Source organism: Dendrobates tinctorius, unplaced genomic scaffold (genome assembly GCF_039654945.1).
Source record: "Dendrobates tinctorius isolate UK_male_01 unplaced genomic scaffold, ASM3965494v1 ptg000028l, whole genome shotgun sequence".
Classification (NCBI taxonomy): Eukaryota; Metazoa; Chordata; class Amphibia; order Anura; family Dendrobatidae; genus Dendrobates; species Dendrobates tinctorius.
The window spans coordinates 57,290,591-57,315,481 of record NW_027361696.1 but is presented as its reverse complement, the minus strand read 5'-3'; the positions used below and the strand labels follow the sequence as shown (position 1 = coordinate 57,315,481).

At 46.2% G+C, this 24,891-nt stretch overlaps 1 protein-coding gene across 8 annotated transcripts in view; it reads right to left on the bottom strand.

The window, feature by feature from the left end:
* Positions 1-24,891, bottom strand: part of LOC141085426 (cell adhesion molecule CEACAM19-like) — a 65,691-nt gene that overhangs the window by 4,228 nt on the left and 36,572 nt on the right. For 4 of the 8 annotated variants that reach the window (XR_012231301.1, XR_012231302.1, XR_012231303.1 and 1 more), the window contains 2 exons: positions 24,496-24,612; positions 200-3,555 (listed from right to left, as the gene is read on the bottom strand). Coding sequence is in view for 3 of the 8 variants with exons in the window: in XM_073570785.1 (XP_073426886.1) it covers positions 24,496-24,612 (117 nt within the window). In the remaining 5 variants the exon portion in view is untranslated. The remainder of the gene's footprint in view (positions 1-199; positions 3,556-24,495; positions 24,613-24,891) is intronic. The other 4 variants (XR_012231300.1, XM_073570785.1, XM_073570786.1 and 1 more) reach the window with 1 other exon arrangement.

Sequence of the window (24,891 nt, the reverse complement as noted above, 5' to 3'; positions counted from 1 at the left end):
AACCACATTGTAAAAATGACTTTAAACGCAAAATACATGCTTTTATGTTAGAAAAAAAGTCCCTAAAGGTATAAATATCCTTAACAGATCATGCATGTAAAGCTTATGGTATAAAATGATTGCAAAATTACTAAAATAAATTACAACATTATAAAAAAAGTGCAGCAAAATATAAGCTATAGATATATATAATACACACATGGTAGAATCATTCTCCGCTGTGTTATTGGCATAGTTATATGGAACAACCTTGGCTTCTTAGTCATATTATAATATGAAATGATTATGCTTCAGGCAGATTTACTAAGGTGCACAGCGTGAACATTGGATAGATATCAGTAGTCCATCACCACAAAGATGAAAGATCCAAGTAAGAGATTATGCAGTTACCAACATCCAAATTGTCAGGTCCCTGACCGCTCTCGCCTTCCCAGGCTATTGGCAGTAAGGCTGGGTCCACATTATTCAAAAAAAAAAAAAAGGTGATAACTTTCTTTTAAGTGGGGGTCCGAGTGCTGGGACCTACATATATCAGCAGAACAGATCATTTTTATCCCCATTACGCTCCTTTTGTTCTATATGGGACTGCTGGAAAAAAGGCGAGTGCAGCGCTCAGCAGCTCTATAAGGAATAAATAGAGAGCAGGCCGCACATGTGCACCATTCTAAAAAGGGATAAAAGTGCCCCGTCTTCTGATTGCTGCAGATCCCAGCTGTCAGACAACCAATAAGCAACAAGTTGTCACCCATCAAGTTTCACCGGATAACCCCTTTCATGTGCCACCCCTAGGATGCCTCCAAAAATATACTTATTCTCTATATCATGTCCAAAACATGGCATCATTATTTTTCCTTTAGATCTAAAAAATCTGTATCTTCGTGTCATATAATGCATGCATGGGTTCAAATTGGATAAATAATATACTCGTGTGCATTAAGCCTTTTTTTTACACTAAGAATAATTGAAATTAGAAAAAATATATATAAAATATTTGATTAACAGTGTAGTTTGTGCAAATGGGCAATAGGTGATAACTTTCCCCTATTCCAAGAACCGGTCTAGGTCATGAAAGATAGTCTACCACTGGGGCTTTCACCTATTCCAAGAACAGAGCTACGTAATGATCAATGTCAGTCTACCGCTGGGACTTTCACCAATTTCAAGAACCAGGCTATGTAAATCAATAGCAGTCTACCGCTACGAATTTCCCCTATTGCAAGAACCGGTCTAGGTCATGAGCAGTCTATCGCTGGGACTTTCCCCTATTCCAAGAACCGGTCTAGGTTATGAGCAGTCTACCGCTGGGACTTTCCCCTATTGCAAGAACCGGTCTAAGTCATGAGCAGTCTACCGCTAGGACTTTCCCCTATTCCAAGAACCGGTCTAAGTCATGAGCAGTCTACCGCTAGGACTTTCCCCTATTCCAAGAACCGGTCTAAGTCATGAGCAGTCTACCGCTAGGACTTTCCCCTATTCCAAGAACCGGTCTAAGTCATGAGCAGTCTACCGCTAGGACTTTCCCCTATTCCAAGAACCGGTCTAAGTCATGAGCAGTCTACCGCTAGGACTTTCCCCTATTCCAAGAACCGGTCTAAGTCATGAGCAGTCTACCGCTGGGACTTTCACCGATTTCAGGAACCTGGCTACCTAATGTCCTGTTGAAAGTGAGAGGTGGTCACCTTGTACTTAGCTATTTTCTGTACTCCCATAGACAATGAGGAAAGCAGTGGTGCAAATGCGCGAACTCCACTCAGTCCTAATCAGGTAGTTCTAAGCCTCTTCTTAAGATCAGTGAGGTTGGAATCCTACTGATCAGCATGTTATCACCCATCGTACGCATAGGCGATAACTTGCCCGGTTAGAATATTTTTATTTTTTTTAATAATGCTAGAACTGCCACTAAACAGCTAATTTGACATTTTAATGTAATTTTTTTTTTCTGTTAGTCTTCGGAGCCACTTCTAAGAAGATATATTTTAAGTAAGGTTTTAAAAAACAAGAACATATCCTACATGGGGGGAAAGATTATGACAGCTTTACACATCTCTGAGGTCTTTTTTGGAATCTTGTGAAAACGAGAAAATGTGAACCCAGCCTAGGGAAAGATTCGGTCGTCCAAAATTCAAGGTCCGACTACTTGCCGCGATAACTGGACCAGCGGCAAATCTCCTGACCCAAAATCTACTGCATCATAGTCAAAAATAATGCAGGTAAGTTCAGGTCAAACCCCTCCCCTGATACAACTAGGACTGTGAATTTTGGACGCCAAACTCGACTTAACCTGCATATGTGGTCATTGCACCTCTCAATTTGGATGACTTACTCAAGTAAGGCCTCATTCAGATGGCGGAAATGCGTCCAAATGTTTTCTTTCATAAAGTGTCATGGTGATCAAAGTTTGGCTCACTTGCACTTCGGGGGTCTCCAAGTCATGCTGACATAATATGACCAAAAAATACAGCCACGTTGTAGCCATCTGAATGAGGCCTTAGAATAGTTCTATCAGTAGAAAAAGATACTGAAAAAGTAATAACAGCTCACACCTTATTGATTCCTTCCACTGGTTGTGGACCAACATACAGCACTGTGGCACTTAAAGGGGTTAGGGGTTCTCCGCTCAAAATAAACAATTACACTACCTCTTTATTGCTTTACTAATGAAGGTATTCCCATCTTGTAAAAAAGAAAAAATAAGTTACGATTTGACCATGATGTGAAATCATTTTAAGATTGACAGAGATCCAACCTCTGGGACGGTCAATGATCCAAAAATGAAGGAGCCTGAAGGCAACCGCAGCCAACATTGCACTGCACAGCGAGTGCAAGGTTTGGCACAGGATCGGTGAGCGACCTGCATCAATCATAACTAAAGCACTGACATTTTAGCTATGGGTCATAATTTTAAAAGACGGCCACCTTTTTAACTACTTGGTGGACTACCCATGTTTTTGGGCCCCACCTGAAGTAAACAGATCTTATGCGAAGTCTTATTTTTTTGGCACGTTGGGCGCGGAAGTTCTGTTATATTGGTCCTTTCAACCCTTTTATTTATTTATTTTAAAGTGATCACCTTGTGACCCATTACATAGGAATCTCCGGTAGTGAGGCTGATCAGATACCATGCCAGTGATGTTTACTCTATAGGTCCCTGAACTTTGCAATTTGAAATTATTCCAAAATTTCATGCATACATTCACCCGAGCAGGTGAAAGAAAGTAGAGAGAAAAGCAGACAATTTGTAAAAAAAAAAAATTAAAATAAATCCCCGTAATATATGGAGACAATGGTCCAAAGTGTAACATTATGGTCTTCATAATAGTGCATGCAATTATGGTTCAGGCTGTGCAGACAAGCCTACAATCCCCCCCAAGAAGCGCCCTGAGCATTAGTAAATCTGCCAGTCAGAGGTGAATCATGCAAACATAGTGGAGTTTTTGATGCAGCGTGACCTTGATTTAGGTCTTGTAGAGCTGAAAGATCCAATAAGCTTCTTTGATATTAATCCTCTGGGTAGGATTTCCACCTCTGACTCTCAAAAGTAACCCAATCATTTTCCTGGTAATAAAATAGAAAGCAAGGCTTTTAAGGCTCATGAGAGACTGTGGATACAAAAAATAATAATAAAAACAATAGGATAAAAGTCATCACAGTATAAAAGTAAGATAAAAGCATGAAGCTGTTTAAACCTCTTTTGTACCCTTATAATGTGTAATCATAATAATATTAGCAAATACCTTGAATTAGAACTGTAGTATATGCAAATTGCCTCTTCAGAAAGAAAGAGGACTTTTACTCTACAGCGCCACCTATTGGTAGTAGCGATCCTACAAGTCACAATCAACCCTTTAACGAGTCTTGTAGTATGACTTAGGATACAAGCCAAATCAGAATCTCAATTTGCAGACACGGTGTTTCGAGCTGTTGGCTCTCGTCAGTGCAAAGTATGAGATCTGATTTGGCAAGGTGAGAGGCTCTGGACTAGGGTCTAAGAAGTAAGGTTTCTCCTTGCGGAGAGTGACATGCCAGCTGTGGCTTGTCAAGGTAAGGAGACTTATTCGCCGTGCAATGCTCCTCTGGGAAAATAACTGTAGTATAGTTCTTCAGATTAGCTATGTTGCTTATTCCATGTGCAGGGCATTGCAGTAGCTTAGGTATCCATGGTTACTAAGACTAACAACTAATTGTCACTATGCGTGGTTGTAATCAAGAATATCTAAGCTACTGCAATGCTGTATTGTAACGGATTCAAAGGATTGTAATGAATTAGAAAATGCTCACACGAGAATTGAATAAACTAAATTGGATTTACCGTATATACTCATGTATAAGCCGAGATTTTCAGCCCATTTTTTTGGGCTGAAAGTCCCCCTCTCGGCTTATACACTAGTCACATACCTGGGGTCGGAAGGGGAGGGCGATGTCAGAGATCATACTTACCACCTTCTGGCGCAGTCTCTGCAGCCCCCTCGCTTCTCCCACGGTCTCCCTTCCTTCCTTCAGCGGTCACGTGGTACCGCTCATTAAACTCATGAATATGCGCATATTCATGAGTTTAATGAGCAGTACCACGTGACCGCTGAAGGAAGGGAGACCGTGGGAGAAGCCGGGCTGCAGAGACCGCGCCAGGACGGGGGTAAGTATATCCAATATTCACCTGTCCCCATTACAACGCTGCTTGCTACTGTCTGCTGCGTCCTGTGTCAGTGACATTTAGCCAGCAGAGGACGCGGTGACGTGGTTAGCGTGCGCCGCGCCCTCTGCTTCCTGAACGTCACAGACAGATGACGCAGCAGACAGCAGCGATGGCCTGGGGACAGGTGAATATCTCAGGTGCCGGGTTCTGAGCCATCGCAACACCGGCACCTGTCCCCCATAGCGCCGGTGTCTCTGCCTGCTCAGGACCCAGCACCTGGCCCCCAGCGACGAGAGGTATGTAATTTTTTGCAGCAGCAGAAGTGGCGGCAGCATATGGGGCATAATCTATGTTGCATCTTATAGGGGCAGCATATGGGGGCATAATCTATGGAGCATCTTATGGGGGTTGCATATGTGGGCAAAATCTATGGAGCATCTTATGGAGCACCTTATGGGGGCTGCATATGGGGGCAAAATCTACGGAGCATCTTATGGGGTCACATTCTATGGAGCACCTTATGGGGGCAGCATATGGGGGCATAATCTATGGAGCATCTTATGGGGGCAGCATATGGAGCATCTTATGGGGGCTGCATATGGGGGCATAATCTATGGAGCAACTTATGGGGGCAGCATATGGAGCACCTTATGGGGGCTGCATATGGGGGCAAAATCTATGGAGCATCTTATGGGGGCATAAACTATGAAGCATCTTCTGGAGCATCTTACGGGGGCTGCATATGGGGGCAAAATCTATGGAGCATCTTATGGGGGCATAAACTATGAAGCACTTATGGAGCATCTTATAGGGGCATAGTCTATGGAGCATCTTATGGGGGCATAATCTATGGGGCATTTTATGGAGCATAATCTATGGAGCATCTTATGGGGGCTGCATATGGGGCATAATCTATGGAATATCTTATGGGGCCATAACCTTTATGGAGCAGCATATGGGGCATATTATTCTATACTAGATGGTGGCCCGATTCTAATGCATCGGGTATTCTAGAATATGTATGTAGTTTATGAAGTTTTAATAATAATGCAATAATGCACCCCCCAATCCTGATATGCATGTGGGTCGCCCTCCCAGGGCCGTGGGGTACTCGGTGCCGGGCCGGTGTCAGGGGGACGCGTCACAGCGGCGGTGACCCGGTCCGTGGCCCTGGGCGCCCCAATCAATGTTGTTTTTGTAGTTAATGGAATAGTTCGTGACGCTACCTGTGGTGTTCGGCAAGGGAGGTGTTAAGCCGACGCTGCATGCAGATCCGCTGGGACTGATGGTGTGGTGCAGCAAAGATGGCGTAGCTCCCCACAGGTGGAGCTGTAGTCCCAGGGCAGTGTAGGTGCTATGGATGAGGAGAGGCGCAGGATGGTATGGGTGCTAGTACCCAGATGTAGCGGTGCTGAAGGTGTTAGCGCACAAATGAATGGAGGACACCAGAGCTTGCAGTTTCAAAGCTTTACTCACAGTTCGTGGTACACACTGGTGCCTGCCTCCGTGCCATGTCCTCCGGGGCAAAGACTCAATCAACCTCCCGGGCAAGTCGGGGCTCTCCTCTCCAACACTCCGCCAACATGTACCTTCCTGAACGACTCCGCCAATGCGCCTTGTGGTGTGAAGCACTCCAGTACTTAGTAACCCTGGAATGCCTCCTAAGAGATGTTCCTAGAACTCTACTTGCACGGCAGACAGCTGTAGCCTGCTTTGGGGACGTCTCACTCCCGGCTCTCTATCTGTGTTGCTGTTGTGCCTCAAGTCTTAGATGGGCGTAATGCATTTACAGCCAACTACTCCACCGGTGTCTGCTGCAGAACCATAAGTGTCCATACAACCTCGGGGACCGGGCCCCGGCCTTGCGCTGAGAATCTATAGGCAGGGTTCCTCTTCCAACCCACATCTCCTCTCTGTTCTCTACTCCTTCGTTCCGTACTTGTCTCTCCTTCCTATGGATGCTTAGGTTACAGTTCTACGTCTTTCTCCTTCGCTTCCCTTTCCCAGGGAGCTCCTCCTCAGACCCGTCCTCAGGCTCTCCTGACTGACTGCCCTACTCCCGACTGACCTCCCGTCAGACTGACCTCAACTCTCTCAGACTGATCTGAGACTGACTTGTAATTCTAAACCTTCCCAACCTTTTATATGGATCTAAACTCCACCCACCTCCCAACACATCCAGTGTTCCAAGCAGGGAACCACCAGAGGTGCTCTGCTACTCTCTAAGCACTGAGCCGCAATGTGGTTGTGCAGAACTACCCTGTTGTGTGGGGTGCGAGTGTTGGAGTGTGGTAAGGAGTTCCCAACTTACCCAGACGGTGGGGCCCACACCTTAGGAGAAGGTGCAGTACCTCTGTGGCGACTGAGCCTCAGGGGCGCCACACATGGTCCTCTCACCCCCCAATCCTGATATGCATGGTCCCCTCACCCCCAATCCTGGTAAGCATGGTCCCCTCACCCCCCTTTCGTGGTATACATGGTCCCCCCCCATTGCTGGTATGCATGGTCTTCCCTCCCCCTATTGCTGGTATGCATGGTCCCCCTCCCCCCATTGCTGGTATGCATGGTCCCCCTCCCCCCCATTGCTGGTATGCATAGTCCCCCTCCCCCCATTGCTGTATGCATGGTCTCCCTCCCCCCCATTGCTGGTATGCATGGTCTCTCTCCCCCCCATTGCTTGTATGCGTGGTCTCCCCCCCCCCCCATTTCTGGTATGCGTGGTCTCCCTCATCCCCCTTTCCTGGTATGCGTGGTCTGTTAACAAAAAAAATAGTTAAATACTCACCTTCCGACGGCCCGCGATCTCCACTCCATGCGCCCGGCCTCGCGATCCCAGTAATGCATTGTGCGTAACACAGCTGATGTCGTCACGCTCTCGCGAGAGTGACGTCATCTCCGGTCTTAAGTGCAAGGCATTACTGGGACCGCGAGGCCGGGCGCATGGAAAGATCAGAGGCCGTCGGAAGGCGAGAATAACCTTTTTTCATTTTAATTCTATTTTTTACAGATTAAGGCCTGCGCCCGATTGAGCGCTGCGCTCGACTGCGCCTGTCGCTGATTGGTCACGGCCGCTAGGCCGCAACCAATCAGCGACAGGCGCAGCTGTTTGTAACGGTAAGCTGTGCCTGCCGCCGTTTGGTCACGACCCGCAATTTCGGTTACAGACAGACATGATAAGATGATTATTTATATATATATATATATATATATATATATATATATATACACATACATATATAGTGGTGTAGTGACCACTATGTCAGCTAGGGGGCGCTGTGCGGGTGTCCCAGGACGGGTGTACAGGCACCTTCAGTGTGGTAACAGGAACAGGGTCCTAAATGGCCTATTATGGGTCTCAAGGTGGGTGGCCTTGGGATGCAGGCACCAGGGTGTATTGATCAGCAGAGGTACTGCTGATATTTCTGTTACACTGTGTCAGGGAAGCCTGTGTGTGTGGTGATCACCTGTGGGTGTGGTTACAGGGCTATGTAATTGAGGTGTTTGGCACATGTGAGGGAGTGTGAGAGAGTCTGTCTGAGTGTGGACAGACTTCCATGTGTTCAGGTGGGACACTACAGAAAGTTGTATATGGGGAGGACTACACCTCCCAGCATGTGCTGAGACTCTCGGTCCGAGTCTCCAACCACTGACATTTGTGTTCTTGGCCAAAGCTAGAGGCTATTTTGGTAATGTGCTGCCTTGTGGGTTTATGATGCAAATAAACCTCATGAACTTTGGGAAAAACCTGTCGCATATTTGTCTCCCGCTGCACCTAAGCGAGTCGAATCCCTACAATTGGTGGAGAATGCGGGCACCGATTCCCAGAAGCACGTGTGGCAGTGCTGGCGATTCTGGGCCAGGAGAGCAGACTGTCTGACAACCGTGAGTAATACTGACCGAGGTCAGAGAAAGTGACTGTGTTAATATTTGTGGGATACCTCTGAGGAGAAGAGGTATCCGAGAACCTGTGTGGCCGACACAGGTAACAGACAGGAGTCTGTGTTGCACTGACCAGGGTCAGTGAGAGACTGTGTTCCTGGAGGGGTCAGTGAGCAAGGTCCTGGAGGGTCAGTGTTGGGAGGTTCTGGGAGAGGAATCGGATCCCTGGAACACGTGATATGACCTTGGACCTGGTGAGGCGTGTGTTGGGCAGTCTCAGGCGGAGACGGATGTCCTGAAGAGCACCCGCTGAGCCCCTGGACCTGGTGAGACCGGTGTGTTGGGAAACCCTGGGAGGAGGGCTGCTCCCTGAATAGCACCCGGTGTGCGCCTGTGTGTTGGACGGTCTCAGGCGGAGACGGTACGTCCTGAACAGCACACGGACAGGACATGTGAGAGACTGTGCATGTGTTTTTTTTTTCTTTTCCTCTGCAAAACCTGAAGGCAGATTGCTGTGGCTCAGAGCAGTCACGAAGGTTTTTTTGCAAGGCAGATTGCTGTGGCTCAGAGCGGTCACGAAGGTCTCGCAGCGCTGGGACCTGGTGTTTTTCCTCTTTGAGCATTGGTAGCAGACGCTGTCTGTCTACACCATCCTGCTGCAGCTTTATTACATATGTCTAAGCGGACACAGTAGTTGTGGCTTTACACAACTATTAAGGGTGAGTACCCTGTATTATGTCGTTATACCCATTATACCTGCACTGGTAAGGCCCTATGGGCGCGCTTTTGTGTTTTTTTTATTTTTGAAGGTTACAAGCGGCTTCCGGTGGATCGGCGCATCCACGAAGACGGCGCAGCAGGAGCTGCAGAGACACCAGCAGCTGCTTGTGAGCGACGGCAGGAGCTGAGGCAGTGCCAGAAGGAAGTGGTGTGGTGTCGTGCTTAAAGGGCCAGTACCAGAAAAAGGCATAAACTGTACTGTGTGAACTGTGGCCTAAGAAGTTCTGCAGGACAGACATGGGGAGATCCCGAAAAGGGGTGGAGTCCCAAAAGGGGGCGGTGGCCCAAATCGGGGTGGTAGCCCGAAAGGGGGTGGAGTCCCAAAAGGGGGCGGTGACCCAAATCGGGGTAGTAGCACAAAAGGGGGTGGAGTCCCAAATTGGCACGGTAACCCAAAAAGGGGTGGAGTCCCTGGAGGGGGCGGCAACCCAAAGTGGGGTAGTGGTCCAGAAAAGGGCCAAGTTTGAAGAAATGACAGCACTAGATGACTCAGTGGGTATGTCTGGAGTACCGCAGTGTGTGTGTATGACTTGGTCAGAATGTGGGATATCCTTTCCGGATAGTGACGATGGGCCGCAGGTGTGTACCGTGATGCTGCATCAGGAAGGAGTCCCTGGTCGGCTGGACTCAAAGAGTCAGGTGACTCTGACAGGAACTCCACTCGTTTTAGCTCTGACCGAGAAAAACGTCAGAGTTCGCTGCGTCCACGGGGTCGTTGTGAATTATAAAGTGGACAGAGTCCTGATTGAGATGACAAAGGGGGAGTGCCAAGGTGGTAGTATGCCACCAAACTTAGTGCATACCTTTGAGAGGCGCCGGGACTTTGTTTTGTTTGATGACGTTTGGTCAGACGATGGAGATTCTTCGACTGTGCGGCAAGCAGACACTGAGACAGTGACGGCTCCTGACATGGACAGGTCAGAGGTAGAACTGACCAGAGGAAGAAGTACATCTGCCCAACTGACGGACCTGACGTCTCATGATAAGACAGATGGTGGGCTGGGAGATGAGACGACTGGACTAGACACATTGGTGCTGGACGGTAACTGGAGGGTTCACTCGACTGGGGTGACTGACCCAGTGGTACCCTTTAACGATATAATTAAAGAGGTAGTGGTGAGACACGTGATGGACAAAAGAGAGCAGGATCGTGAGATACAGCTGATAAAGGAGACTGTAACAGAACATGTCGAACGGGATAGAGTCCTAAGGCAAGCAGCTGAGCACAGAGTGGATGAGCTGGAGAAGGAAGTCTCTGAGCTCAGAGGGCACCTGTCAGCGTGTCAAACTATGAACAAAGCTATAGTGAAGGATATGGAGGTGCTCAGAGAGGCCCAAGAGAAGCATCAACAGGAGATTCTCCGGAGAGAGGATGAGCGTCGCTACCTGGCAGAGGAGCGAGATAAAGTTCTGCAAGAACTCAGTGGAGTAGTAAAAGGTCTTCTACGTGAGAAGAAGTGGATGGGTGAAGACGTACAGCAGCCGAGCCCGACTGATAGCAAGGCAGAACTGCCAAAGCCCATCTCGGAAAAGGGTCCTGAGGACTGTAAATCTCAGGAAGATGGTGAGCCAAGAGCTGCACAAGACAGTCACCCGGTCTTGGCAGATACCTTGAGGGAAGTGTCTGTGGGGAACCCAGAGCCATCTGTCCAGGATGAGAGCAAGTCCATGGCCTTCAAGTGCGTGATGGAGGTACCCGAAGACGTGCGAGAAGCGTGTGCCAGCGAAGGTGTGCATGAGACCTTTAAAAAGGCAGTAAAGGCCTATAGTGTGAGCTGGGCACCAGAAACAGACCAGTTGGTGATACTGGCAGAAACGGAAGACACAGAGAGAAGGGTGGCTGTCCTGAAGGAGATGCACCTACAATGTCTCCACACGAAACAGATGCTCGTGGAGAGTAATAGGAAAGCCGCACGACGTCTGGAGCTTGCAAGGGAAGCTCAAAGTCGGCTGGGCTTTGTGGAAGACATAATTCCGGTACCCAGAAATCTGGTAGGGAAAGTGGTTGGCAGACTTGGAAAGGTGATGCAGGAGATGGTGAATCGATCCAGTGTGAAGAGAGTGAGGATCCCACCTACTGGTGAAATCCAAGTCGCTGTTGAAGATGACATGGTTCCTGTCATTGTGGTTGGTTCGGTGGAAAGCATTGGGAAGCTTCGCATGCTCCTGGAATATCGGGTAGCGTACCTGAAGGAGATTGAGCAGCTAAGACAGGATCGACTGCAGATGAATGAGCAGATAGAGAACGTCAGGTGGCGTCCACCTCCAACCCAAGGTGTAAGGACCTGAAGGGATCCTCCAAGGAATGAAAGGACAGGTAGTCGAAGGCAAGAACGTCGAGAGTCCGCAAGTGGCCGTTCTAATCTTAGTAACATAGGCACGAGACTCGGTGGTGGACATAGCGACAGAGGGTCAGACTCAGACCAGCCAGTTGGCCCAGCTGGACGTGGGACTCATGACCGTGCGAACTGGGAGAGCCGGCCAGTGAGAGAAAGGTCGGTTGACGGAGCGCACTGCAGACAGGTGGAGACTAAAGAGTATCTGGTCACACTGATGGACGTTGATGGGAAGGCCAAAGCCCAAGGCCGAGATACTGACCGCTGGGGGCGGGGGAGGCCTAACGTAAACATGAGGCAGTATGACTACCGAAACAGACGGAGATGGTCCTCTCGACTTATAGGGCAAGGTGACATGGGTGGCAGGTCTCAAGATCCCTGGGTGATGTCATGTGTTCAACCCCACAAGTTTGAACAGAGGGGGGAGGTATGTGGTGTAGTGACCACTATGTCAGCTAGGGGGCGCTGTGTGGGTGACCCAGGACGGGTGTACAGGCACATTCAGTGTGGTAACAGGAGCAGGGTCCTAAATGGCCATTATGGGTCTCAAGGTGGGTGGCCTTGGGATGCAGGCTCCAGGGTGTATTGATCAGCAGAGGTACTGCTGATATTTCTGTTACACTGTGTCAGGGAAGCCTGTGTGTGTGATGTCATAGCCATGTGATCACCTGTGGGTGTGGTTACAGGGCTATGTAATTGAGGTGTTTGGCACATGTGAGGGAGTGTGAGAGAGTCTGTCTGAGTGTGGACAGACTTCCATGTGTTCAGGTGGGACACTACAGAAAGTTGTATATGGGGAGGACTACACCTCCCAACATGTGCTGAGACTCTCGGTCCGAGTCTCCAACCACGGACATTTGTGTTCTTTGGCCTAAACTAGAGGCTATTTTGGTAATGTGCTGCCTTGTGGGTTTATGATGCAAATAAACCTCATGAACTTTGGGAAGAACCTGTCGCATATTTGTCTCCCGCTGCACCTAAGCGAGTCGAATCCCTACAATATATATATATATATATATATATATATATGAACAACGACAAAGCAAAGTCCAGCAATAACGTGAGCAATCCAGGATGCTGTTAAAAATTTTTTTCTTTTTATTCATAAATCCATTAAACTGCAATGGTCCAAGCAGTTCAAAACAGCAATAACACAGGAAAGTCGTGCAGATAGGACTACGCGTTTCAGCGGTAGAACCCGCCTTCTTCACGGTCCAGAATCTGTATTCCGTAGCACTTTACATTTCAGAGGGGATTTGTACAGACAATAGACATTACAGCATAACAATAATCACATACAGTAGATTATAACAAATAGCAAGAGGAAAGAGGGCCCTGTTCGCAAGCTTACAGTCTATATATATATATATATATAGCATCTTATGGGGCCATCATTAACCTTTGTTCAGCATGATATGGGGTGTATTTTGTATGGAGCATATTATGGGGCCATCAATAACCTTTGTGTTCAGCATTATATGGGGTGTATTTTGTATGGAGCATCTTATGGGGCCATTATTAACCTTTGTGCAGCATTATATGGGGTGTATTTTGTATGGAGCATCTTATGGGGCCCATGATGAACTGAATGGAGCATTATATAGGGCTCCTGATTCAATATGGATATTCAAAAACATTTAGCCTACTGATGTCTCAATTAATTTTACTTTTATTAGTATCTATTTTTATTTTTGAAATTTACCAGTAGCTGCTGCATTTTCCACCCTAGGCTTATACTCGAGTCAATAAGCTTTCCCAGCTTTTTGTGGCAAAATTAGGGGGGTCGGCTTATATACGGGTCGGCTTATACATGTGTATATACGGTACTTAATAAATTATATTAAATAAACAGTATAAACAAAAAATACATGCGAATTAAAAACAAGCATTACATACATTCCATTATTAAGGTAGAAATCTATCAAACTCTGCATCTCTGTAGGTCACAACTCCAATCTCTGTGTGTCCTGTATGTCACTCACTCCCAAGAGTTTGGTCATCTTTCATATCCTGTAGCATTCAATGTATCTCAATTAAAAAGTTTGATTTTCATTGGAGTTGCAGGGAGAAACCTCCTTAAACTGGTCAATTACTAACAACAAATGACCTTTACTAATAAATCACTGGTCAGTTACATTCCTTTGTTAGGTGGGTTACCTGTTTGGACATTTAAACTTCAATGACCTTCTGCGAACTCCATGGAAGTAATGATATACAGTGCCTTGCGAAAGTATTTGGCTCCCTGGAACTTTTCAACCTTTTCCCACATATCATACTTCAAACATAAATACACCAAATGTAAATTTTTGGTGAAGAATCAAGAACAAGTGGGACACAATTGTGAAGTTGAACAAAATTTATTGGTTATTTTAAATTTTTGTGGAAATTCAAAAACTGAAAAGTGTGGCGTGCAATATTATTCGGCCCCTTTATCTTAATACTTTGTTACACCACCTTTTGCTGCGATTACAGCTGCAAGTCGCTTGGGGTATGTCTCTATCAGTTTTGTACATCGATAGACTGAAAGTCTTGCCCATTCTTCCTTGGCAATCAGCTCGAGCTCAGTGAGGTTGGCTGGAGACCGTTTGTGAACAGCAGTTTTCAGCTCTTTCCACAGATTCTCGATTGAATTCAGGTCTGGACTTTGACTTGGCCATTTTAACACCTGGATATGTTTATTTGTGAACCATTGCAGGCTCCAACAAGTTTTCTTCAAGAATGGTCCTGTATTTGGCTCCATCCATCATCCCATCAATTTTAACCATCTTCCCTGTCCCTGCTGAAGCAGGCCCAAACCATGATGCTGCCACCACCATGTTTGACAGTGGGGATGGTGTGTTCAGGATGATGAGCTGTGTTGCCTTTACACCAAACATATGGTTTGGCATTGTTGCCAAAAAGTTCGATTTTGGTTTCATCTGACCAGAGCACCTTCTTCCACATATTTGGCGTGTCTCCCAGGTGGCTTGTTGCAAACTTTAAACAACACTTTTTATGGATATCTTTGAGAAATGGCTTTCTTCTTGCCACTCTTCCATAAAGGCCAGATTTGTGCAGTGTACGACTGATTGTTGTCCTATGGACAGACTGTCCCACCTCAGCTGTAGATCGCTGCAGTTCATCCAGAGTGATCATGGGCCTCTTGGCTGCATCTCTGATCAGTCTTCTCCTTGTTTGAGATGAAAGTTTAGAGGGACGACCGGGTCTTCGTAGATTTGCAGTGGTTTGATACTCCTTCCATTTCAATATGATTGCTTGCACAGTGCTCCTTGGGATGTTTAAAGTTTTGGAAATGATTTTGTATCCAAATCCGGCTTTAAACTTCTCCACAACAGTATCACGGACCTGCCTGTTGTGTTCCTTGGTCTTCATGATGCTCTCTGTGCTTCAAACAGAACCCTGAGACTATCACAGAGCAGGTGCATTTATACGGAGACTTGATTACACACAGGTGGATTATATTTATCATCATTAGTCATTTAGGACCACACTGGATCATTCAGAGATCCACAATGAACTTCTGGAGTGAGTTTGCTGCACTGAAAGTAAAGGGGCTGAATAATATTGCACGCCCCACTTTTCATCTTTTGCCGTTCCACAAAAATTTAAAATAACCAATAAATTTCGTTCAACTTCACAATTGTGTTCCACTTGTTGATTCTTCACCAAAAATTTACATATGTGTCAAGCATATGTGGGAAAAGGTTGAAAAGTTCCAGGGAGCCGAATACTTTCACAAGACACTGTTTATATTTATAACTGACTAGCTGAAGAGCTTGGCGCTGCCTGGGCATAGTAACTAACTATGGTTAGTTATAACAAATTATAATGAATATATATATATATATATATATATATATATATATATACAGTGCCTACAAGTAGTATTCAACCCCCTGCAGATTTAGCAGGTTTACACATTCGGAATTAACTTGGCATTGTGACATTTGGACTGTAGATCAGCCTGAAAGTGTGAAATGCACTGCAGCAAAAAAGAATGTTATTTCTTTGTTTAATTTTTTTTTAAATTGTGAAAAGTTTATTCAGAGGGTCATTTATTATTCAACCCCTCAAACCACCAGAATTCTGTTTGGTTCCCCTAAAGTATTAAGAAGTATTTCAGGCACAAAGAACAATGAGCTTCACATGTTTGGATTAATTATCTCTTTTTCCAGCCTTTTCTGACTATTTAAGACCCTCCCCAAACTTGTGAACAGCACTCATACATGGTCAACATGGGAAAGACAAAGGAGCATTCCAAGGCCATCAGAGACAAGATCGTGGAGGGTCACAAGGCTGGCAAGGGGTACAAAACCCTTTCCAAGGAGTTGGGCCTACCTGTCTCCACTGTTGGGAGCATCATCCGGAAGTGGAAGGCTTATGGAACTACTGTTAGCCTTCCACGGCCTGGACAGCCTTTGAAAGTTTCCTCCCGTGCCGAGGCCAGGCTTGTCCGAAGAGTCAAGGCTAACCCAAGGACAACAAGGAAGGAGCTCCGGGAAGATCTCATGGCAGTGGGGACATTGGTTTCAGTCAATACCATAAGTAACGTACTCCACCGCAATGGTCTCCGTTCCAGACGAGCCCGTAAGGTACCTTTACTTTCAAAGCGTCATGTCAAGGCTCGTCTACAGTTTGCTCATGATCACTTGGAGGACTCTCAGACAGACTGGTTCAAGGTTCTCTGGTCTGATGAGACCAAGATCGAGATCTTTGGTGCCAACCACACACGTGACGTTTGGAGACTGCATGGCACTGCATACGACCCCAAGAATACCATCCCTACAGTCAAGCATGGTGGTGGCAGCATCATGCTGTGGGGCTGTTTCTCAGCCAAGGGGCCTGGCCATCTGGCCCGCATCCATGGGAAGATGGATAGCACGGCCTACCTGGAGATTTTGGCCAAGAACCTCCGCTCCTCCATCAAGGATCTTAAGATGGGTCGTCATTTCATCTTCCAACAAGACAACGACCCAAAGCACACAGCCAAGAAAACCAAGGCCTGGTTCAAGAGGCAAAAAATCAAGGTGTTGGAGTGGCCTAGTCAGTCTCCTGACCTTAACCCAATTGAAAACTTGTGGAAGGCGCTCAAGATTAAAGTCCACATGAGACACCCAAAGAACCTAGATAACTTGGAGAGTATCTGCATGGAGGAGTGGGCCAAGATAACTCCAGAGACCTGTGCCGGCCTGATCAGGTCTTATAAAAGACGATTATTAGCTGTAATTGCAAACAAGGGTTATTCCACAAAATATTAAACCTAGGGGTTGAATAATAATTGACCCACACTTGTATGTTTAAAATGTATTAAAATTTAACTGAGCAACATAACTTTTTGGTTTGTAAGATTTATTCATCTGTTAATAAATCCAGTTCTTGTGTGAAGTTTGAAGGCTCTAACTTATTTGCATCTTATCAAACCTGCTAAATCTGCAGGGGGTTGAATACTACTTGTAGGCACTGTATATATACACTCACTGGCCACTTTATTAGGTACACCATGCTAGTAACGGGTTGGACCCCCTTTTGCCTTCAGAACTGCCTCAATTCTTCGTGGCAGAGATTCAACAAGGTGCTGGAAGCATTCCTCAGAGATTTTGGACCATATTGACATGATGGCATCACACAGTTGGCGCAGATTTGTCGGCTGCACATCCCTGATGCGAATCTCCCGTTCCACCACATCCCAAAGATGCTCTATTGGATTGAGATCTGGTGACTGAGGAGGCCATTTGAGTACAGTGAACTCATTGTCATGTTCAAGAAACCAATCTGAGATGATTCGAGCTTTATGACATGGCGCATTATCCTGCTGAAAGTAGCCATCAGATGCCTGTTCTTAGCTGAGAGGAGTGGTACCCAGTGTGGTCTTCTGCTGCTGTAGCCCATCTGCCTCAAAGTTCGACGCACTGTGCGTTCAGAGATGCTCTTCTGCCTACCTTGGTTGTAACGGGTGGCAATTTGAGTCACTGTTGCCTTTCTATCAGCTCGAACCAGTATGCCCATTCTCCTCTGACCTCTGGCATCAACAAGGCATTTCCGGCCACAGAACTGCCGCTCACTGGATTTTTTTTCTTTTTCGGACCATTCTCTGTAAACCCTAGAGATGGTTGTGCGTGAAAATCCCAGTAGATCAGCAGTTTCTGAAATACTCAGACCAGCCCTTCTGGCACCAACAATCATGCCACGTTCAAAGGCACTCAAATCACCTTTCTTCCCCATACTGATGCTCGGTTTGAACTGCAGGAGATTGTCTTGACCATGTCTACATGCCTAAATGCACTGAGTTGCCGCCATGTGATTGGCTGATTAGAAATTAAGTCTTAACACACAGTTGGACAGGTGTACCTAATAAAGTGGCCAGTGAGTGTATATATATATAAAGCTGAGTGTAGAGCCCCGCCCACTCCACATAGCCACATTCACTATGATATCCCACATTATTCCATCAGCCAGAGCTACTGGACTACTACCCCTAATATCCCACATCATCCCGTCAGCCAGAACCACCGGACTACTACCTCTAATATTCCACATCGTCCCGTCAGCCAGAGCCACTGGACTACTACCCCTAATATCCCACATCATCCCATCAGCCTGGGGTCAGAACCAGAGTGCTGAGTGGAATTGCCTTAACTTCCATACTAATGATCCCTTTAATAGAAGCCTGGGGTGAGAATCAGAGCGCTGAGGGATTTACCCTAACTTCCATACCGGAGATCCCTTTAAGGCTGGTTTCACATTAGCGCATTTTCAGCGCGCGCACGGCCGGGGGTAGCTCCGCCCCCGATCCGGCTCTCTGCCCGGCGTGCCCGCCCCTTGCCTGTAGCGCCGCCTCCTAGCGGACAGCGGCGCCTGCGATCGGCGCACCCTATCTTTAGCATAGGGTGCGCAGATCGTGCGCTAGTTGCGCTTTGACCTGCGCTGCGCAATTTTGACGGTGCGCCGTGCGCGCCAAAATCCGAAAAGTTCGATTTTGGCGCGCACGGCGCACCGTCAAAATTGCGCAGCGCAGGTCAAAGCGCAACTAGCGCACGGCCTGCGCACGATCGGCGCACCCTATGCTAAAGATAGGGTGCGCCGATCGCAGGCGCCGCTGTCCGCTAGGAGGCGGAGCTACAAGGAAGGGGCGGGCACGCCGGGCAGAGAGCCGGCTCGGGGGCGGAGCTACCCCCGGCCGTGCGCGCGCTGAAAAAGCGCTAATGTGAAACCGGCCTAAGAGAGGATTGGGGTCAGTATCAAAGCGCAGAGTGGATTTTCCCTCACTTCCATACTGAGGAGGATCCCTTTAAGAGGGGCCTGGGGTCAGAACCAGAGTTCTGAATGGAATTGCCCTAACTTCCATACGGGGGATCCCTTTAAGAGAGGCTGAGTGGATTTGCCCTGACTTGCATACCAATGATCCCTTTAGTAGAATCCTGGGGTCAGATTCAGAGCGCTGAGAGATTTGCCCTAACTTCCATACAGGAGATCCCTTTAAGAGAGCCTGTGGTCAGTACCAGAGCACTTGAAGGCAAATGCCCTGACTTCCATACCGGGGATCCTTTTAAGAGAGCTTGGGGTCAGAACCAGAACGCTGAGTGAAATTACCCTAAATTCCATACCAATGATCCCTTTAATAGAAGCCTGGGGTCAGAATCAGAGTGCTGAGGGATTTGCCTTAACTTCCATACCGGAGATTTCTTTAAGGCTATGTGCCCACGTAGCGTTTTAAACCGGACACTCAAAACCGGACTCCTTCCCAGAAAACGTGCGTTTTATTCCGCGATTATGTTCGCGTTTTTGCCGCAATTTTCGCGTGCGAAATTCAAGCACTTTCCAAGTGATTTGAAGCATCGCTTGGAAAGTGATTGACAGGTTGGTCACACTCGTCAAACATAGTGTTTGGCAAGTGTGACCAGCTTTTTACTATTGAGGCTGCCTATGCGGCATCAATAGTAAAAGATAGAATGTTAAAAATGATAAAAAAATTAAAAAAATCGGGGTATATTACCTTCCGACATCCCGCGCAGCCTCAGCGACGCTCCCGTTCCCAGCGATGCCTTGCGAGACCCGTGATGACGTTGGTCTCGCGTTGCTATAGTGATCTCACGAGACCGTTAGAGTAACGCGAGACTACGTCATCACAGGTCCTTGCCGCAAGGCATTACTGGGAACGCTGAGGCCCGGGAAGGCTGCGCGTGACGCCGGAAGGTAAATATACCCCGATTTTTTATTCTTTTTTTTACAGGGATATGGTACCCAGGGACTGGAGGACAGTCTCCTCTCCTCCACACCGTGGGTACCATCCGAACATGACACGCTTAACTTTGCGCATGGTGTGCATAGCGACATGCGGCAAGTAAGCGATTCTCATGTATTCCTATGGGTGCGGAATCGCGGCAATTCCGCAAAAAGAATGAGCATGCTGCATTTTTTTCCGCGATGCGATTCCGCCGAGGAAAAAAGCGCAGCATTAGCACAGCATGTGTGGAATGCCATAGGAATGCATGGGGGGCGTTCTGTACGAGTTTTTTAAACGTTTTTGCGCCAAAAATCGCAGCAAAAACGCTTAAAAATCGCATCGTGGGCACACAGCCTAAGAGAGGCCTGGAGTCAGTATCAGAGCGCTGGATGGATTTGCCCTGACTTCCATACCAATGATCCCTTTAAGAGGGAAGATGTGCCTATAGGTTGGAGGATGTGTGATGTGTATATGGGCACGGAAGGGGTGATTCATAAATGTCATGTGCTCTCTGCTCCTTTCTGGGGGGGGCAGACAATGGCTGGGAACTTATATTTCCGGGAATGCTAGCTTTCTCCCACCATGTCAGTGTCTGCTGAGGTGTTTTCTGGAGAGGGAAAACTGTTGCTCATAGCAACCAATCACAGATCAGCTTCTTTTAAACAGCTCTGGTGAAATGAAAGTTGCTTAGTGATTGGTTGCAAGGTAAACTGTTGCTCATAGCAACCAATCACAGCTCATCTTCTTTTACACAGCTCTGGTGTAATGAAAGATGCTTCTTGATTGGTTGGTGAAACACACATACATTCAGTTTTATATACAGTCATATGATAAAGTTTGGGCACCCCTATTAATGTTAACCTTTTTTCTTTCTAACAATTTTGGTTTTTGCAACAGCTATTTCAGTTTCATATATCTAATAACTGATGGACTCAGTTATATTTCTGGATTCAAATGAGGTTTATTGTACTAACAGAAAATGTGCAATCTGCATTTAAACAAAATTTGACAGGGCACCCTTATCATTTTCTTGATTTGAACACTCCTAACTACTTTTTACTGACTTCCTGAAGCACTAAATTGGTTTTGTAACCTCATTGAGCTTTGAACTTCATAGCCAGGTGTATCAAATCATGAGAAGAGGTATTTAAAGTGGCCACTTGCAAGTAGTTCTCCTATTTGATTCTCCTATGAAGAGTGGCATCATGGGCTCCTCAAAACAACTCTCAAATGATGTGAAAATAAAGATTATTCAACATAGCTTTTCAGGGGAAGGATACAAAAAGTTGTCTCAGAGATTTAACCTGTCAGTTTCCACTGTGAGGAACATAGTAAGGAAATGGAAGAACACAGGTACAGTTCTTGTTAAGCCCAGAAGTGGCAGGCCAAGAAAAATATCAGAAAGGCGGAGAAGAAGAATGGTGAGAACAGTCAAGGACAATCCACAGACCACCTCCAAAGACCTGCAGCATCATCTTGCTGCAGATGGTGTCACTGTGCATCGGTCAACAATACAGTGCACTTTGCACAAGGAGAAGCTGTATGGGAGAGTGATGCGAAAGAAGCCGTTTCTGCAAGCACGCCACAAACAGAGTCGCCTGAGGTATGCAAAAGCACATTTTGACAAGCCAGTTACATTTTGGAAGAAGGTCCTGTGGACTGATGAAACAAAGATTGAGTTGTTTGGTCATACAAAAATGCGTTATGCATGGAGGCTAAAAAACACAGCATTCCAAGAAAAACACTTGCTACCCACAGTAAAATTTGGTGGAGGTTCCATCATGCTTTGGGGCTGTGTGGCCAATGCCGGCACCGGGAATCTTGTTAAAGTTGAGGGTCGCATGGATTCAACTCAGTATCAGCAGATTCTTGACAATAATGTGCAAGAATCAGTGACGAAGTTGAAGTTACGCAGGGGATGGATATTTCAGCAAGACAATGATCCAAAACACCGCTCCAAATCTACTCAGGCATTCATGCAGAGGAACAATTACAATGTTCTGGAATGGCCATCCCAGTCCCCAGACCTGAATATCATTGAATATCTGTGGGGTGATTTGAAGCGGGCTGTCCATGCTCGGCGACCATCAAATTTAACTGAACTGGAATTGTTTTGTAAACAGGAATGGTCACAAATACCTTCATCCAGGATCCAGGAACTCATTAATAGCTACAGGAAGCGACTAAAGGCTGTTATTTTTGCAAAAGGAGGATCTACGAAATATTAATGTCACTTTTATGCTGAGGTGCCCATACTTTTGCACTGGTCAAATTTTGTTTAAATGCAGATTGCACATTTTCTGTTAGTACAATAAACCTCATTTGAATCCAGAAATATAACTGAGTCCATCAGTTATTAGATATATGAAACTGAAATAGCTGTTGCAAAAACCAAAATTGTTATAAAGAAAAAAGGTTAACATTAATAGGGGTGCCCAATCTTTAACATGACTGTATAGAGATTGATCAATAATTAATTGGAGTCTTGAAACCAATAAAATATAACTCTTACTACCTGCACAATTGTTAAGCGAGATAGCTAATCAGAAAAACTATACTACATTTCCAATTGAAGGTATTTGATAATAATAATAAAATTATTACACCTATTACATATTGGGATAGGATCTTGAAGATGGCAAGAGCCCTTTCTCAATGAGAGGCACTATAGCAAAATCGCAATCTCAGCACAGAGATTTTTTGTGTAGGGTTATAGTTGCTATCATGTACATGCATGACATCTTTGATTTCAATGCATTAACAAAATTATCTCTTTAAAAGAACCATAAAGGCCAGCCAGATTGGGTAGGTGCAAGTCTAAATTCCGATCGCCCTCTTAATAGGGGTATTAGTTTGTCCAGCAGTGGGTAAGGCAGAGTTTTGGCTATGTGCACCAAAAGGGAACCAATAATTCAATTCATGCTTGCCATTCCACATGCAACGGAACCTGGTGGCACAAATGCAGTTGGGTATGTTTTTAGCTGAAACCTTCTGGCGTCTCAGAGAAAACAGTTTGAAGAGCCGGCCTGGAAACCATAAGAGTAGACGTGACTACTCTGATGCCGCCACCCGGCCAGATTCTCCCAGCTCCCCTCCAGTTTATTGGCAGATCTCTCACATTTGTGTTTAAGGGTGACACCTGTCAATCAACCAGAGCAGAGCAGGGAGAAACAAGCCAGTGCGGCCCCAGACTGGCCAGAGCTTTACCCATCGTTCCAGGACGGCTCCTCAGGCTATGTTTTCTCTATAATGTTGTTATTATTATTATCTATTTATATGGCGCCATTAATTCCATGGTGCTGTACATGAGAAGGGGTTGCAGAGTTATATATATATCATTTACAGTAAACAAATTTACGATGACCGACTGGTACAAAGGGGAGAGGACCCTGTCCTTGCGGAATTACATTCTACAGGATAATGGAGAAGAGACAGAAGGGGGTGCAGCAGCTCTGGTGGTGGTGAGTCGGCAGAATGGTTATTACAGGCTGTAAGCTTTCCTGAAGAGATGGGTTTTCAGGTTCCGTCTGAAGGATCCGAGGGTGGTGGATAATCGAACATGTTGTGGCATGGAATTTCAGAGGATGTGGGATATTCTGGAGAAATCTTGGAGGCAGTTGTGTGAGGAACGAATAAGTATGGAGGAGAGCAGGAGGTCTTGGAAGGATCGAAGAATACGTGAGGGAAGATATTGGGAGATTAGTTCAGAGATATAGGGAGGTGACAGGTTGTGGATGCCTTTGTAGGTCAGTGTTAGTAGTTTGAACTGGACTCGTTGGGGAATTGAGAGCCAGTGGAGGGATTTGCAGAGGGGAGAAACGGGAGTAGTGAGGAGAGACGTGGATTAGTCGTGCAGCAGAGTTGAGGACAGATTGGAGTGGTGCAAGAGAGTTGACGGGGAGGCCACAGAGGGTGTTGCAGTAATCAAGGCGGGAGATGATGAGGGCATGCACAAGAGTTTTAGTAGATTGAGGGCTGAGGAAGGGACGGATTCTGGAAATATTTTTGATTTGGAGGCGACAGGAGGTGGCAAGAGATTGGACGTGTGGCTTGAAGGTCAAGGCAGAGTCGAGAGTTTCTCCGAGGCAGCGGATTTCAGGTGCGGAAGAGAGCGTGATGCCGTTTACAATAATAGATAGATTGGGTAGGGAAGATACGCGAGTGTTGGAGTGTTTCAGACAGAGAAATAACTGGCTACAGTTGTGCCACCAGGCTCTGGAATTGGCAGAATGAAATGAGTGACAAGTTCCCTTTTAGACCAAAGATACATTCGCAATCACATTAATCAGGATGCAGACCAACCAATAACGAGCTAGCTAGATCATCCTTGGTCTAGCAGTGGAAACCCCAGTAAAAGGCTACTCCCTTTACCTGGATCAGACCCACTGAACAGGCAGTATTAATTAATGTTGGTCAAATTCAATAGTGGACCATGTAATGCAAGGTCTCAAGTGGTTGCACCTTCCTCAGTCACATCGATATACCCTATTCAAGAGGTCCTCTTAGTTCTCCATATAGGTCTGTAGAGAATGTGGTTTTTCTGCTCGGCCAAAGACTTGTCACACTTTATGCATTTTCCAGTGGGACTAATAATGAATTTCCCTTGCTCGTATTTTAACTTTACTCACAGTTCTTCTACTTACCTGAGTTGCTGTGCTTCTTGTATAAATATACTCCTCCACCCAAAACCAAAACTGCGCCTGCTATCGAACCGATGACTATGCCTACTATTTGACCGGCAGTCAATCCTTCGTTAGGATCTAAGAGGAGAAAGAAGAGCTGGATCAAATTAAACTTACAAAAAAGGCAATATAAAATAGTGCAAAAATTGTCTTTATGCCTTTTGCGATAAGAAGTTTGGATTTAGGGCCAAATGAACAAAGTCATTTCTAAAACACTGGGTTTGATTTAAAAACCCAGAAATCTAGCTAAACTGCCTTTCATGCCTTGCACCATCTATAGGTGTTTTAAGACCCCTTTTTTAACATGTTCCACAAGAAGAATGTCCTAACGGGAAACAAGTGGAGAAAGGGCCAACG